This window comes from Phascolarctos cinereus, unplaced genomic scaffold (assembly GCF_003287225.1).
Source record: "Phascolarctos cinereus isolate Bilbo 61053 unplaced genomic scaffold, phaCin_HiC Scaffold_1;HRSCAF=81, whole genome shotgun sequence".
Lineage (NCBI taxonomy): Eukaryota > Metazoa > Chordata > Mammalia > Diprotodontia > Phascolarctidae > Phascolarctos > Phascolarctos cinereus.
This window is the reverse complement of record NW_027555514.1, coordinates 33,759,144-33,775,921: the sequence shown is the minus strand read 5'-3', so window position 1 is coordinate 33,775,921 and position 16,778 is coordinate 33,759,144. Positions and strand designations below refer to the sequence as shown.

Genomic DNA, 16,778 nt, shown 5'->3' with positions numbered 1-16,778 from the left:
GAACTTTTAAAGATTGACAAATGAAAATTTATCATTGTGATGAAAAAAAAATCCTAAAAGATGATGCTGTCAAAATGCTGCACCCAATATGCCAGCAGAGTTGGAAAACACAACAGTGGCCATTGGATTGGAAAAGATCAGTTTACATCCCAATCCTAAAGAAGGGCAATACCAAAGAATGTTCAAATTACTGAATAATTTCACTCATTTCACACAACATTGAGGTTATGCTTAAGATTCTGCAAGGTAGGCTTCAGTATTATGTGAACTGAGAATTACCAGAAAAGCAGTCTGGTCTTCAAAGAGGCAGAGGAACTAGAGACCAAATTGCCAACATTTGCTGGATTATGGAGAAAACAAGGGAGTTCCAGAAAAACTACTTCAGCTTCATTGACTACTACATTCAAGCCTTTGACTATGTGGCTCACAACAAAACGTGGTGAGTCCTCAAAGAAATGGGAGTACCAGATTATCTTAGTCATCTCCTGAGGAACCTATATTCGGGCCAAGAAGCAACAGTTAGAACAGAATATGGAACAACTAATTGGTTTAACATGGGAAAAGGAGTATGACAAAGGTGTATATTGCCACCTTATTTAACTTATGTTCAGAGTACATCATGCAATATGCCAGGCTGGATGAACCAAAAGCCAGAATTAAGGTTGCTGAGGAAAATATCAACAATCTCAGATATGTAAACGATACCACTCTGATGACAGAAAGTAAAGAGGGATTAAGAAGTCTCTTGTTGAAGGTGAAAGAGGAAAGTGTAAAAGCTGGCTTGAAGCTTAACCACAAAAAACCTAAGATCTTGACAACTGGTCCCATCATTTTCTGATGGAGACAGAAGAAATGGGAGCAGTGTCAGATTTAATATTCCTGATCACTGCAGATGGTGACTGCAACCATGAAATTAAAAGATTCTTGTTCCTTTTAAGGAAAGCTATGGGAAATCTGAACAGCATACTACAAAGCAGAGGCATCACTTTGCTGACAAAGGTCCATATAATCAAAGCTATGGTTTTTCTAGTACCAATGTATGGCTGTGAGAGTTGGACTTAAAGGGAAACTGAGTGCTGCAGAATTGATATTTTTGAATTGTGGTGCTAGGAAAGGCTTTTGAGAGTCCATTGGACATCAAGGAGATCAAATCAATCAATACTTATATAAATTAATTGAGGCTACTCATTGGAAGGTCAAATACTGAAGCTGAAGCTTAAATAGTTTGGCCATATAATGAAAAGACAAGACTCATTGGAAAACACCCTGATGTTGGGAAAGATTGAAGACAAAAGGAGAAGGGGACGAGAGATGATGAGATGAATAGATAATGTCACAGAAACAATAAATGTAAACTTGGACAAACTTCAAGAGATAGTGGAACATAGATAGGCCTGACATGCTATGGTCACAAAGACTACTGAACAGCAACAGGCCGGGATCTGATAACTGTTTTTTTAATTTTAGGCAATTGGGGTTAAGTGACTTGCTCAGGGTCACATCGCTAGTAAGTGTCAAGTGTTTGATCTGAGGCTGGATTTGAACTCAGGTCCTCCTCATTTTGGGGCTGGTGCTCTGTCCACTGTGCCACTTAGGTGCCCCCTCTGATATTGTTAAATGGTGAATAGAGCAATAGGTGAGTAGATTAATGCAGCCTTAAGAATAGGATGGGTAGTATTGTTTAGATTATGATTTCAGAACTGCAAAGGGGAATAGAATGGGGCAAGTTTGCTATAGCAAGGCTGCTGTGGAGTAAAATAAAGCGTGGCTGGAGTTTCCTTAGATAGGTTGGGCCATGTGAGGAAATCAACAATCAGGACAGCTGGGCCAACAGGTTAAATCTTCTAGGCAATGGTGTCTTATCTCTGTGGTAAGTAGGCGAGAGATACCTAATGCTTAGCATAGTGCCTCACACATTATGGGCACTTAATACAGATACTTGTTCTGGGAGTAAAATGAAAACTAGCTGGAGTCTGCTTAAACCTTGGGAAGCTCCTTCCTCTCTTCCCAGAAGTGAGGGGACTATTGGTGCAGAATATTGTATATGTTGTCTGTCATAGTTGATGTCTTGGTTTTATTAAACTGCTTTATGTTGTCTTTTGGAAAATAATAGTAAATTTAATTGGTATAAATCACAAGAATTTAAATGGGGAAAGCAAAGTTAGAAATTTACAGGTGTCAAACTATTGACCAACAGAGGTGCCCTCCAGATGCCCTTGACCCCATAGGGGAAGGCATCACTTGAAAATCAAGATCTTATAAAAACCAGTTATCAATCACTTTTTTAGAAAGAAAAAGAGAATTACAATTTGGTAGTGTTGAAGATGATGAATTGGAGAGAGGAGAGGAAAAGCTGGATGCTAGGGGAACAATTAAAAATCTATTTCAGTAATCCTGGGGAAAGGCTCAGAGGAGCTAAAGTAGGGTGGTGACCATAGAAGTTGAGGCAGGGAGATGGATGTAAGGGGTGCCTTGGAGGTAGATGACGAGATTAGGAAATTGATTAGCCATGGAGCCAGGGGTTGTGAGGAAACTGGGAAACTTGAGGTTGATACTGAGGTTTTGGACCATCAAAACACGAACAATCCGTTAAGTGAGGCTTGGGCTGTATCCTATTTTTGGCCAATCAAAGCCAGAGTGATTAGGATTTAAGGGCATAATCAAGTAGCTCCATTTGAATTTTAATGGGCTTTATCAAAGCCTAAGTGAGTGTAAATAATAATTGTTTCTCTTCCATCCCGAAACTCTGAGGGTTTTCCCCTCCCAGACTGATTCTTTTGTGAAGACAAACTAGACCACCTTTTGACTTAATTCTTACCTAGCCTTTAATTACAGAATGGGCGTTGCCTCAGACAAATTGAGACCTGGGAAAGACCTTAGCTTAAAAGAGCCTAGGTCTCCCACTGCATCCGAGGTCATCGGCAGGCATCTTGTTCTATGTCTTGCCATTGGACTCTGATGTCTCTGAAGTGAGACTGGTCACTTTGCACAACCCTGCTTCACTTAAGTCCAATTCACTTGCAAGTCAGGACTATTCCCCTTCTGGTCTTCTTCTGGAAGGAACGGTGAGCACCACCAACAATAAAGTTTTGGGCCTGGCTGTGGGAGGGATGGCAGGAAGAAGTCATGTTCTCATAAGGCCAACAGCAATGTACTCAATGGAGGGAGGGAAGCACTTTACATCTTACTAGAGCTCGTAATTCCACAGAATCTATAGAATGCCTTGTTGTCCATTGTTTTCCTAATAGGCTGCTATTTCCCTGCTACTAATGTCTCTCCTTTAGAAATGTCAGGATGGCAGAAATTATGTGGGCTATGGGTCTTCTCCTTCTGATGTCAGGAGCTCCCTTCAAGGCTCAGCTGAAATGACCCCCCCCATCTCCCTCCCCATCCTTTCCCACTCCATTTCTATTGCCTTTTTTGAGATTACTTTACCTACAACTTAACCAAGTAAATGAGTTCTTGGGTTTGTTATCCATTTGCTAATAGATATATATTTGTGTCTAAGATTATGTTCTTAAAGTACTTCACTCTTTCAAGCAAGCTGGGGAAATCACACATACAAAGATAAACTCTGGTATAAAATAATGAATGACAAGTGTACAAGAGATGCAAGTGAAGTGGTATGGAAGATACAAGCAGGAGAGATTATTGCTAGCTATGGTGTGGGGGTGGGCATCAGGAAAGGCTTAAAGGAAGAGACAGCATTTGAGCTGGGCGCCAAGAAGCCATAGCACGTATAGTGGCCACACCCTGGTAAAACCATCTTGGCAGACGTGCTAAACCAGGTTGAGGGCATTGATTTAGAGTTGAAAGTAGTCATCAAGTCTAACCCCACCCCGCTCCCATTTTGTAGATACTAATACTGAGGCTCTGAAAAGCTAAAAGACTTGCCCAAGGTCACACAGGTAATGAGTTACTATAATAAACTGCAAGTAGAAAATTTTTTTTTTACTATTTTTAGCTAATGTTGTGGTCAATTCCACATTCTAAGCAACTAAGTAAATGACTTATTGGGTTTGTCATCCACTTACAAATAGTTATATATTTGTATATAAGATTAGGTTCTTAAAGTACTTCCTTCTTTCAAGATGATATGAGGAATATATATATGTGTGTGCATATGTGTGTATATACACGTACTCCAAAAAATGGTTGGGGATGAGATGAAAATGTTAAAATGTTTTTAATTTTAATGGAGTAGCAAACTTAGAGAAACCAACAAGACCAGACTGTTAGAAGTTTGTTTTTTTTTAGTCAATTGGGGTTAAGTGACTTGCCCAGGGTCACACAGCTAGTAAGTGTCAAGTGTTTGGTCTGAGGCTGGATTTGAACTCAGGTCTTCCTGACTTCAGGGCCAGTGCCCTATCCAAGCACCATCTAGCTGCCCTAGACATTTAAATCATTTAAATCATGTCCTTTTCTCCCCTAGTTTGAAGTCTCTGTTAATAGTAAGGGGCAGGACGGTACATTTTCCAAGTCAGCCCTCTTCCTTCAGCCTGTGAATGACATTGTCCATATGACCTATAGGATTTGGGTAAAGATAGAAAGAGCAAACGGCATGTAAAAACTAAAATTCTCAGAAGTTTAAGGTGAATTATAGGTCCAAAATTTGTTGTTCTTCCTGTAGCTCTGTTAATAGGGTTAAATACACAAGGTTTGAGTTAGTTTTCACCACATGAGCTTGTTACTAGAGAAGCAAATTGAGGAGGTGGTACTAAATTGTATTGAGTCTTATTCCTGGAAGATTTTAGCAGAATTACCTTGGAATCTCTACAAGTGACTTGGAACCAGAGAAGCAGATCCACTAGAAGGATGCTCCTTCAGAGCTACCTGAGGCCTATTCCAGGATGTCCAAGGGAAGATGTTTCCAGGAACCAGAAGACTACATGGGATCAAATGTGTGGACTGAATAAAAGATAGGCATGGGTTACCAGATTACTAGAAGACTTGATGTTATCTAATATTGATGATCATTATTATATTGCTTCTGCTTGTGTTGTTTTGTGGTGTTTATGTTTACTGAGTGGCCTTAGTGATACGTAAATCTCCTCTGTTAAATTAGTTCTTAGAGATGAGTCCTCTAAATGGTTTCATCTGTGACCTGACTTAGTTTACCTATAGAATCTATTTAACCAGGTTTGTCTCTGTAAGGAATATATGATATTATGACTCTGCTCAACGAAGTTTGTTTAACTTTTATAACACTGATTTTTGTGTGATTTTTGTATGGTTTTTTGTAATATTCATGGCCACAATATACTTGTTTACCGTTGCTGGTTTAAGTGTTCCACCTTATAGCTAGTAATCTTACTCAAATGGATTGGGCATGAGCAGCAGAGATTAGGATGATGCAGTTGAGGATAGAGGACTATACAGGTGTGATTGTGGTGTTGAACCATGAACACACTTAGCACCAAAGAGGGGCTTGTACAAAGTCAGCCACTGGGACAGAGTCAGTCTAGGTGAACCTTGTTCAACCTCTGAGTGCTCAGCTAGCCTGCAGGAGAGGGCTTCTTGGTCCACTTAGCATTATTTCCATCTCCTGCAAACTAATTCCATCTCCTACAAACTCATTCCCATCCCCTGGGGGCTACTCCCATCTCCCAATGATGCTATGATGGGGGAGGCTCCATCTTTTTTCAGTTGTGTCCCACCTGTTCAGGGTTTTCTCGGCAAAGATTTTGGAGTGGTTTGTCCTATCCTTCTACAGCTCATTTCACAGATGAGGAAACTGAGGAAAGCAGGGTTAAGTGACTTGCCCAGCATCACACAGCTAGTAAGCGTCTGAAATTTGAACTCAGGAAGATGAATCTTCCCGACTCCAAGTCCAGTTCTCTATCCACCGCACCACCTAGTTGCAAATTGTTTTAATCCTGTCTAATAAAAGCAATTCAATGTTGGAATTTGGAGGCTTGCCTCACTCCAACTACTTGATGCTTTGGGGTGCCAAAGGAGTTTATGCTCCTTTTGTATAATTACCTGAGTTTGCCTTTACTTGACCAGGGAGAGACCTGAATCAGGATTTTCTTTTACAACCATTTCGGTTTCCTTATACAGGTCATTCCTGGGCTCTGGGCCTCAGTTTCTTCATTTGTAAAATGAGGGTATTGGACTAAATGTCCTCTGAGGTCCCTTCTAACTGAAAGGGGGGAAGAGAGCAAGCATTTACATAGCGCCTCCTGTGTTTTAGGTGCATTTGCTCAAGGTCTGTGACTGTAGGTCATCAGGTTCCTTCCTCACCTGTAAAACGGATTTGGACCGCATGGTCCCTAAGATCCATTCCAGCTCCAGAGCCAGGATCCTCCCCGACACAATTGTGAGTAAATACCAAGGAATTTGTCCATGGAGAGGAGAGCAAACCAACAAGTCAGTGGAACAGAAAGGATCTCCCAGAAGAGCTGGCACTCGGTCTGAACTGAGAAGCTAAGGTCGCAAAGCCCGAGGGAAAGGGATGAAGTCAGCAGAAGGAAGTCAGAAGAGGAAGGATTGAATGACTTTTCAATAGCAAGAGACTATTAATTAAGAAGCTTCATTAATCCCAGCATACAGATACATCCACACACAGATACCCATTCATATGTAGTTATTCATTCATACATTAGCTTATGTACAGTCTATAGTTACCAAATTCACCCATCATTGGGGGCAGGGGTGGGAGGGGGGCAGGGTGGGAATGGGGGGGTGCATGTGACTGACATCAGAAGGAGGAAGAGGACTTGGAAAATACATGCATATGAGTAGGATAGAATTCTGGAAAGGACCTCATTTCACTGGATTCTTTCATACAAACATCCCCATGAATGTCCCTGAAAAGCTTTCTTTGTGTTATGTTGAAGCCTTGTCCCATTAATTCTGGGACAATTAAGCCCTCCTCCCCTTTTGTTCTTGTGTGGCACGGTTGGTCTTCACCGTGACACGCTGGCCTCAGTGGTCAGAGTGGGGTGGTCCTGGCCCCATTGTCTGTCTTCAGCTGTCCTCATTACCTCAGATGTTTCTAGGTGGGATAGCCTTCAGAGTCCTCATTATCTTGGATGCTTCTGGGTGGAGGGGTCTCAGCCCTTTATTTATGCCTTTCAGAAAGAAAGACAAACAAACAATGTCACCCAGTGCTTGCTTCAATGGGATTAAGTCAGACTTAATCTCCCTTGCGGACACTATGTTAATTGGTTCATTAATGTGAGATACATTTTAGTTTCCTTCAAGTATTAACACTGGAATTGTAGTACCAATGCTGCTCAGCCCCTGACCCGAAGGCCAAGTAGGCTTCAAGGTCAGTCTAGGTCAGCCTGAGCTCTGGGAGGAATCTGAAGGCTTTCAATTCACTTTACATAGATTATTTCATTTGATCCTCCCAACAACCTTACTGTAATAATAATAAAATCATGACAGCTAGCATTGGTAAGAGCAACAGTAATAAAAATGATAACTAGTATTTCTGTATGTGCTACCCACATGCAGAGTTTTCCCTTTGACATCAAGGTGGGGTTAGGTGCTCAGTACCTCAAAATCTGGAAAATCCTCATAAAATTTTTGGGCCCTTGCTTGGTACCAGAGAAGAAGTCTGAATTATTATGGTATTAAAAGATAAAATATATTGATATTATATAATACCATATATAAATTTTATGCATTTCTGAATTTCTAAACTCCTGCTGGTCTTGTGTGTTATCGGTGGCTTCCACAAAACTCCCCCAAAATTCCCATTTAATTTCTTATGCTGACCCACAATATATCAAAACCATGATGAAGAAAGTCATGATGTAGAAGGGATGATTCTGTGTGTGTATGTATGTGTATATAAATATATGTATTATATATACACATACACAATATACATATAAACACATGTACATGTTTTCTTATTTGATTTTATATTGATTATAGGTAATAATACAATCTTCATTTTATAGATGAAGAAATTGAGTCTGAGGGTGAAGAGGTTGATTTGCCAGTAGTCACAGGAAGTAGTGAAGCCAGATATGAACACAGGTCTTTCTGACTGAAAGTCCAGTGCTCTATCCATTATATCACATAGCAGCCTAGATCTGGGGGATGGGAGGGCTATCTTCAAAGTGGGTCGAAGAGAGAGAAAGATTGAAATAGGAGACAAGATGGCCCACTTTGAACTGAACATGCTAATCTGGAGCTAACATGGGATTTTTCTGGCTAGGATTTCTTTGTATGTATGTATTTTTTAAAATTTTATTTTCAATGAGTCATTGAAATGAATAGTTGCTCCAAATGGGTTCTTCCCTGAAATTCTTTTGTATTTTTTCCCTTAAATTTTAGATGGGCTTTCCTATCTATCTATAATACACACACATATGCAGGCCTACATGCATATATATATATATATATATATGTATATGTATATATATTTCATATTTTGCATATTCTTACATGTACACACGTTGTTTTGTATATTCTTACATGCACACGTGTTGTTTTCCTTGTGGAATGCAATGGTAGAAACTTGCATTTACACTTTATATCCCTAGAGCCAATATCACATTTCATAAATGCTTTTTGAATTGAATTTGGAAAAACTAACTTTTTTTTCCATTCAGTGTTGGTGTTGCTACTCATCTCTGCACTGAGACTATTTGTATGTGATTCAATGCTTGAAAGAAATAAAGAAGGCGGAAATGGAAGCCATTCTACCAGGTATGCGAATGGTGTAGCTATCTACTGGGATCCAGATATCCAGGACTCAACAACAAACGTTCTTTTCATACAGAAACAGCCTGTATTTGGAGGTGATTTAATCTGTGTGGAACATCTAGTGTGAAGACTACTTCTACCTCGGAGAAGTAAAAAAACAAATTATCAATAATTTATAGTCAAAGATTTGCCAGGGCACTGACAGGCCACATAGCCACCAATATCTGTCACATGCAGAATTTGAACCCATGTCTTCGGGACTCAAGGTTAATTCTCTGCTATGCTGTGGCAGGGGTGCTTCCTTATCCATTGCTGTCTGGGGATAGTTCTATAATCCATACTTCATATCAAAGAATAGTTTTTTTGAAAAAGTACTGGATTTGACTTGGAATTCTGACTGCTACTTCCTAAATGTGTGAACTTGGTAGAGTCACAACTTCTCATAGCATCCTTTCCTCATATGTAAGGAGGGGGCTGGACTAGAGAATCTCTAAGGTTTTCCTGAGCTCTTTTTGCTATGGTCCCATTATAGAGATGGAGAAATGCTTTCACTGAGTTGGCATCTAATTTGATAGCCCTGGCTTCAATGCTATTCAGAACCTGATCCTCTCCTACCTGAGGTCTTGCACCTTATTCCTACCCCATTCTCTTCCTTTCAGTAACAGTGACATCTTTGGTGTTGCTCCCCTGCTCCTTCTCCTGCCTTTGTGCAGTCCACTGGCTCTATCCTATACCTGGCATTCTCTCCCTCTCTATTCTGGTCTCTTAGCCTTCTTGGCTTCCTTTAAGAACCAGCGAAAAGCCCATTTCACAGAAGCCTTTCCTGATCACCCTTAATGCTAGCTACTTCCCTATGTTGATTATCTGCAATTTATCTTTGCTATATCTTATTCGTACATATGTATTTGTATGTTGTCTTCCCCATTAAAACATGAGCTTTTTAAGATCAGGGATTTTTTTTTTCCTTTCCTGGCACATAGTAGGCCCTTACCAATGCATGTTGACTGACTGATTGACCTGACTTCCTTGCCACTATGAAGTTGCAAGTTTCTTAAAATCAGAGCAGAGAAGCAGTGGAATGGGAATCAAGGACTGGAGTTCAAATCTGGTCTCAGATGCTTCATATTTTTGTGACCTTGGGCAAATCAATTAACTTCTCAGTTTTCTCATCCGTAAATTAGGAGATTGGATGAGATGACCTTTAAGGAGCCCTCTGGCTCTAGCTCTGTGTTCCTGTGTTGCTGTTTTTCAGTCAGTTCAGGACCCTCAGGACCACACTGTCCATGGGGTTTTCTTGCCAGGGATACTAGAGTGGTTTGCTATTTCTTTCTCTTGTCCATTAAAGCAAATAGAAGTCAAGTGACTTGCCCAGGGTCACACAGTTAGTGTCTAAGGCTGGATTTGAGCACAGGTCTTACTAACTTCAGGCGCAGTGCTCTATCCACTGAGCCACCTATTGGCCTCCATGTGCTCCTATACAAGAAAACACAAACTCTTCTGTTTGTTTGGCATGAAAAACCCTTCACAAGCTGTCTCTAGCCTGTCTTTTTGAACTGATTTCCCATCATTCCCCCTCAAAGACTCTATAGTCCCTTCTTATTTTCTCACAAAGGATATACCATTTCCTGCTTTTCAACAGGCTGTGCTCCAAGCCTGGAATGTTCTGCCTCTTCATCTCTACCTGTTGGAATTATTAATACTATTCAAAACTCAGCTCAAGTGCTGGGCTTCCCACCTAGGTAAGGCTTGAGGTCTTTCCTGATCCCAGACCATGCTACGCTTCCTCCTCTTCCCTTTGCTTTGCTTATTTTTTGTACTCGTTGTTAAGCAGTGCATCTCAAGCTCTTTAGAAGGCCCAAACAGACTTCACATTTACATCCAATAACTTAGCATGTTGCATAGCACATACCAGGTGTTTAATGCACGTTTATTGAATCAAATGGGAAAAAAGCCTAGGCTTTGAAGTCACCAGACCTGGGTTCAGCTGTGGCTCTGCAACTCATTACCTGTGACCTTGCACAAGTCTCTTAGCATTTCTGGGCCTGAGTATGGGCACCTACAAAATGGGGGTGGGGTGGGGTTGGGCAATGACAACTTACGACTCTCAATCAATGCCCTCAATATAGTGGCTTTGTAACTCCTGGTCCTTCCTAGTCTGGTGCCTTTTATGACCTCTCAGCTTCCTAAATACTGCTCACTGATTGATCATGATGAGAGGGAGAAGCTGCACCCTGCATCTGCAACCCCTAATAGGTTTCTTACATGCCTTAGATTGCAGGCATCTGGCCTCAGGCCTTGTGTCATTCTGAGGCTGTGAGATACGACATAACGAAAATCCATTTTCAGCTGTCAGAAACCATTCACCATCCAAACATAATGCTTTTCAGGGTGAATTGAAATAGGATTGCGTAGCTTTAGCTACTGTATGTCTTAGAAGCAGGCTGCCTCTCAAACTCTCTCTGTGGCTTCCAGCTTCAGGCAAAATGCAAACTGACCTTGTTTGGCTGTTGGGTGAGTCAATACTATAGTGATTTTGGAGTGGTCTGGCCACCTCCCTGACAGGACCATGTGGAAGCCCGTAGTTTAAGAATTTCATCTAGGGCAGCTAGGTGGCAAAGTGGATAGAGTACTGGCCCTGGAGTCAGGAGAACTTAAGTTCAAATCTGACCTCAGACACATGATGCTCACTAGCTTGTGTGACCCTGGGGAAGTCACTTAACCCCTATTGCCTCAAATTTTAAAAAAAAAAAAAGAATTTCATCTGGCCAGTGCAGAGAGTGTTAATAATATGCAAACATCTTTCAATACCATGGTGAGATGGTTAACACTGAAAAGTAGAGTTTTGTATATCAGACAGGAAATGGGACCTTGAACTTCTCATAACAACTTATATTATGCAATCTAATTGACAGCAATTTTATACTGCTTTTTAAAAAATTGGGCGGAAGGTATTTTCTTTACTATTAAAGCAATCTATGTTCAGATTTGCAATGACATTGATTTTGAGTGTTTTTTTTAAACTCCTAAAAAAAGAACAAAAAAAAAAATCAGGGATAGAAAAAAATAGTAAGCTGAGACTAGAAAGTTGGTGGTCTTTCCAGGGACAAGACTCACTAGTTTCCTCACCTATAAAATGAGGAAGATGATACCAGCTACCTCCCAGGGTTGTTGAGAGGATAAGATGGAAATATTTGCAAAGCTCGTTGCAAACTTTAAGTCACTAAACTAATGCTAGCTATTATTCTTAAGGAATGCAAAGAATCTGGTAAAATATTCATATAAATTCCCTGTCCTACACCATGCACTTGTAAAAGATATGGAGAAATAATGAACAGTTTTAAAAGTATATTTGAAGGGCAACTCAGGAAAAAACCGGCTCACCTGCATAAAAGTCAATAAAATATCTCAGTTCCATCTAATTAATGAAAAGCAATTAAAACTTTTTTTCAAAAACTTTTCCCATCCCAAATTAGTAGTAAGCCCCAGATCAGACAGTGATGGTTTAGTGAAAAGGTCATCGGATAAAAATGGACCTAGAGGAGTTGGGTTTTAGCCTTGCCTCTACCTCTCGCTTTCCTGTGTGTCCTTGGGGAAGTGGCTTCGCCTCTCTGGGCTCCAGTTTCTTCGGTTAAAGGAATTTAGATTGCACGGTCACCAACGTCCTTTCTGACTGAGATGCTTTGATAGGTTTTTTTTTCTCTTTCTATGCTCCAAAAACTCTTTTAGCTCTGCATTCTATGATGTGTCATAAAGCCCCGCTTCAAACAGTCTAGTAATTGAGTTTCAAAGGCATTGTGACAAAAAAACCCAAAAAGACTTTTTTTTCTTGTAAAGTGTAAATAGCCCCAGCTTACTTTTTCTTTTGTTAGCACAGTTTAGAAGTAGTCGAAGGAAGAACTTTTTTTAACCTTCCAATCAAGAATCGTAGAGCGGAAAAGTTGGCGCTTAAAAAAGAAAAAAAAAACCCTCGTCTTTATTTTGGCTAACAACAAAGAGGAAGATCTGTCCAGCTCGGTCGCATTCGAAATATTTGTTTCCGCTCCCTCTAGGGCTCAGAAAAAAAGCTGCGTGAAGCTGTCTCCTTTCCTGGTGTGGGTGTGTTTGGGGAGGGTGCGGGGAGTGGTGATGGTGGTGGTGTGTGTATGTGTGTGTAATTAACTGGAGCCGGTAGGCAGAGTGCCTAGGGCCCCTCTGGTAGCAAACGCTCCCCAACCCCGCCCTCCAGGGACCTGAAATGCATGGGGTCCCGTCCCTGCTCGGCCTCGGCTTCCTCCCCCCGCCAGGCACCCAGCTCGACCCGCTGGACGGGGTGGGGCCGACTGGTAGGCAGTTAGTCCGTGGGGCAGGGGACTCCCGAAGCCTTGGGTGCCTCCAGCAAGCAGGTGCCTGGGGATCTCAGCTCCGGGCTCTTTTCTCGCTCCGCCACCCTTCCGCTACGCCTCGCCCTCCGTCGGACAGCGCCACCCCCCCCCGCCCAGCCCCGCCCACATCGCGGGCGCACGGGGACCCAGGGAGACCCGGGTCATCCCCGCGGGGAGCGGAAGAGGAGCGAGGGTTTCAGGGAGGAGCAGCGGCCCCACACTCGGGCTGACACACGCATGCACGCTCCGGGGCCCCGGGTGCTGAACATGTCCCTGGCCGCTGCTGCTCCTGCGGCGGCGGCGGCGGAGGCTGCTGCTGCTGCTGCTGCTGCTGCTGCGGGGCGCTGGCACAGAGCCCAGTAGGGCCCCGGGGAGGAGACCCCGGGGGAAGGCGGGAGCGGCGGCCGCGGGGACGCTAGTGCCCTCCCTCCGGGGGTAGCGGTGGCGGCTGCAGCAGCAGCCGCAACCCCAGTCCTAGCTGCAGCTGCTGCAGCAGCAGCAGCAGCAGCAGCAGCAGCAGCGGGCAGCCGGGGCTCGGAGCCAAAGGGGAGAGGAGCGGAGCGCAGCAGAGCCGCGCAGCTCAGCGCAGCGCAGGGCGCGGGGGAGGAGGGAGGAGAGAGGGGGAGGGGAACTCCGAGGGGGAAGGGAGCGGAGAGGGAGGCCAGGCCCCGAGGGGGGAGGGTCCCTCTCGCCCTCCCTGAGCCCAGAGGCGCCCAGGGAGACCCTGGCGGCGGCGGCGGCGGCCACCACCACACTCCGCCTCCTCCTCCTCCCGTGCTCCGCGGCGGTGGCATGTCCGAGGCTGGCGGGGCCGGGCCGGCCGGGGGCGGTGGCGGTGGCGGTGGTGGCGGTGGCGGCGGGGCTGGGGGGCAGCAGCAGCCGCCGCCCCCTCCCCCGCAGCCGCCGCCGCCGCCTGTGCCTCTGCCTCCTCCTCCGCCGCCCCCGCAGGGATCCCCGGCCACTGGGGGCGGACCGGCCCGGGCCGCGGCGTCCGCGGCCGCCGCTGCTGCTGCTGCTCCTGCTGCGGCCGTCCCTGCCCCCCGTCCCGGCCGGCCCCGGCCCCGCCGCCTCCTCCGGGCCGGCCTCCGCCGAGAGCCCGGGGGTCGGCAGCGGCGCTTCTACGGCCCGGATCGCGGTGAAGAAGGCGCAGCTGCGCTCCGCTCCCCGGGCCAAGAAACTGGAGAAACTCGGCGTCTACTCCTCCTGCAAGGTAACGGCCGCTTCACCTCCCTGCCGGGGAGACCTGGGGAGCAGTCCTGCCCCCTCCCTCTTTCCTCCCCCCACCACCTCCCAGCGATTGTTGGCGGGGACTGGACGGGGCGCCCGCCGGGATCCTCTGCCTTCACTTCCCCGAAGGCCTCCCCCCGCCTCTCCTTTCCTCTCCTCCCTCTCTGTGCTGCACCGCGGAAGTGCAGCTCTCGGGTGGATTGGATTCTTGGACTGAGGTGTGTGCGTGTGTGTGTTTATGTGTGTATGCGCGCGTGCATGGTGGAGGTGGGGGTGGGTGGGGTGGAGAAAGCTGAAGCAGGCGGAGATTTTTGCTGTCTGGGGGGCCTGGTAAGTGCGTGCATTGGCTTTGGAGGGGGCGGCCGAGAAGTTGCTTCTTCGGGATCTGTTTGACTGGGCCAGGAGTGGCCTTGCTGGTGGGTAGGGGTCGGCTGAGAGAGTGGCTGGGGAGGAACCGGCGGAGGGGGGGGGTGCGCCCGCGTACTGTCCCCGGAGGACTGTCTTTCGAAGTCTGGTGAATGTTGCGTGTTGGTGCGGCCTGGGGAAGGGAGGCAGCGATCGGGGCGTGCGCTCTTGCCCTGCTTTCTCCAGTCGGGGAGGTGCTGCCAGCACTGAGTGGCGGTCAGCAGCTGGGCGCTCAGGGTTCCCGAGGGGGAGAGGCGGGGGAAGGGGCGGGACGCGGGAGGGAAGGAGGTAGCCAGGAGGATGGGTACGGCGGTCCGCCAAATTTCCAGTGCGGGGACTGGGTAGCGGGATGCCAGCACACCTTATTTTTGCCTTCTTAAGGGTTTGCTTAAAATCTTGCCCCAGATGTTGGGGTTGTAAACAGTTGGGCGGATTGATAAGCTTGACTAGGCTGGCAGCTGGTGGTGTTCTTAAGAATAAGACTCTTCCCTCTGCCTCTACCCTCTTTCTCTAGTGCTCCACACCACACCCCTGTCTATGGTCTGGGATCCTTTTCTGCCTTCCCTCCCTCTTCACCCCCTCCACCTCCTCTTCCCTCCCAAATCCAGATGTGGCCCAGGGTGGGGGCCGAATTCTGATCTTCGGGATTGTAGCCACCGAGCTCCTGGAGGCCAGTGGCCCTTAGAACGATAGTCTTTGTTTTGACAGGGTGACAGCTGAAGGAGGCGGGTTTGTTGCGTCTTCAGCCTGTGACTGGAGTTGGCGGGATCGGGGGAAGGACCAAACAGCAGGGTGTTCTGGTTAATCACTCCCAAGCTGGGTACTTGGGAGCCAGAGCCCAGTTTCCTAGAATGGCTCGAGCTGGGTGGTAGGGCCAGATTCCTCCAAAGAACACAATTGTTAATCTTAGTGATAGCCAGGGTGTATTTTAAGTATTTACAGGACCACCTTAATTTGAGAGTCTAGCTGTGTCTCTTCCCCCACCACAGGGTAAGCATGGCCAAGAGTTGGGATTGTAGGAGTTTAAAGTCCTCCGACTCAACTACCCTGGATCGACCTTCTCTCCCGAATTTACCCTACCCTCCTGCCAAACTGTGCTACGCATCACCCTCGATCTTCTCTTTCCAGTTTCTTATTTCAGTCTCCTGTTCCGAAGACTTTGATCACTACCCCTCGTACTCGAAGTCAGTCTGAAAAGTTAGATTCCACTATGTGTGCTAGATTTTGAATGGGGGACTTGGGTTCAGATCTTGACTTGGCTACTTATTATCAATCAACAAGCATTTCTTAAGTGCCTACTATGTGCAGCATCACTGGATAGTCAAGGAATCTCTGTGGCCCTTGTTAACAAATACGAAAAACAATGGAGTTGGACTAGATGATCTAAGGCCCCTGCCCCACCTGAAACCTATGAATCTAAGAAACGTGGGAGCAGAAAGGGATCTATAGGGATAAAAAAACCCCCCACATTGATTAGGGAGCTCCCAGAGCAGCTGCTCCTTCTGTGGCTCTTTTTCTGCCTAGTATACAGAGGACTTTTCCTTTTTTTTTTTTTCTTTCAGGGAAGGGAATTAGTTTAGTAGGCAGTTAGGATGGATCTAAAACCATTGGAATGAATGAGAACTGTGTGAATGAATCATTCACTTCAGATGGTATTTAAGAGAGTTTTAGGTAGAATCTTAACTGAAGCATTGCATCTTAATCCGATAAGTTTGACTCTTAGTTCGAGCATTTAGCACCCCCTTACTGTGTTCCAGGGGCTGTTTAGGTGCTAGCAATAAAAGGATTGAAAAACAAAACAAAAACAACTCATCAATTCAGGAAGCCTGTCTTCCAGAAGCCTCCCATCCCAAATGATGCCAGTAAGGATACTAATGCCAGCCATGTCAGGTTAGACTGTAAGGGAGATGCACAAATGAACCAAGAGAATTTATAAGGGCCTCTGTCACTCTTACAGTTCAGCATCCTCATGAATGCCCTTGATTTGTCCAGTATATAGAAAAAGGTCATTTAATTGTACATCTTAAAAAGGAGTCTAATTCTTCTCTGAGTGCCACTGCTTACAAAGAACAGAAGGGACAGCTTGGAACCCATTAAAATACCAACCCCTTAGGCAATCTG

The 16,778-nt window shown here is 45.2% G+C and overlaps 1 protein-coding gene across 1 annotated transcript in view; it reads left to right on the top strand.

Annotated features, from left to right (window-relative positions):
• Positions 1–13,730: 13,730 nt before the first annotated feature.
• The window catches only part of KAT2B (lysine acetyltransferase 2B), a 107,985-nt gene continuing 104,937 nt past the window's right edge, over positions 13,731–16,778 (top strand). Inside the window, 2 exon segments of the mRNA XM_020987195.2 lie at positions 13,731–14,063; positions 14,065–14,235. Coding sequence (XP_020842854.1) covers positions 13,818–14,063; positions 14,065–14,235 — 417 coding nt within the window. The 5' untranslated portion in view covers positions 13,731–13,817.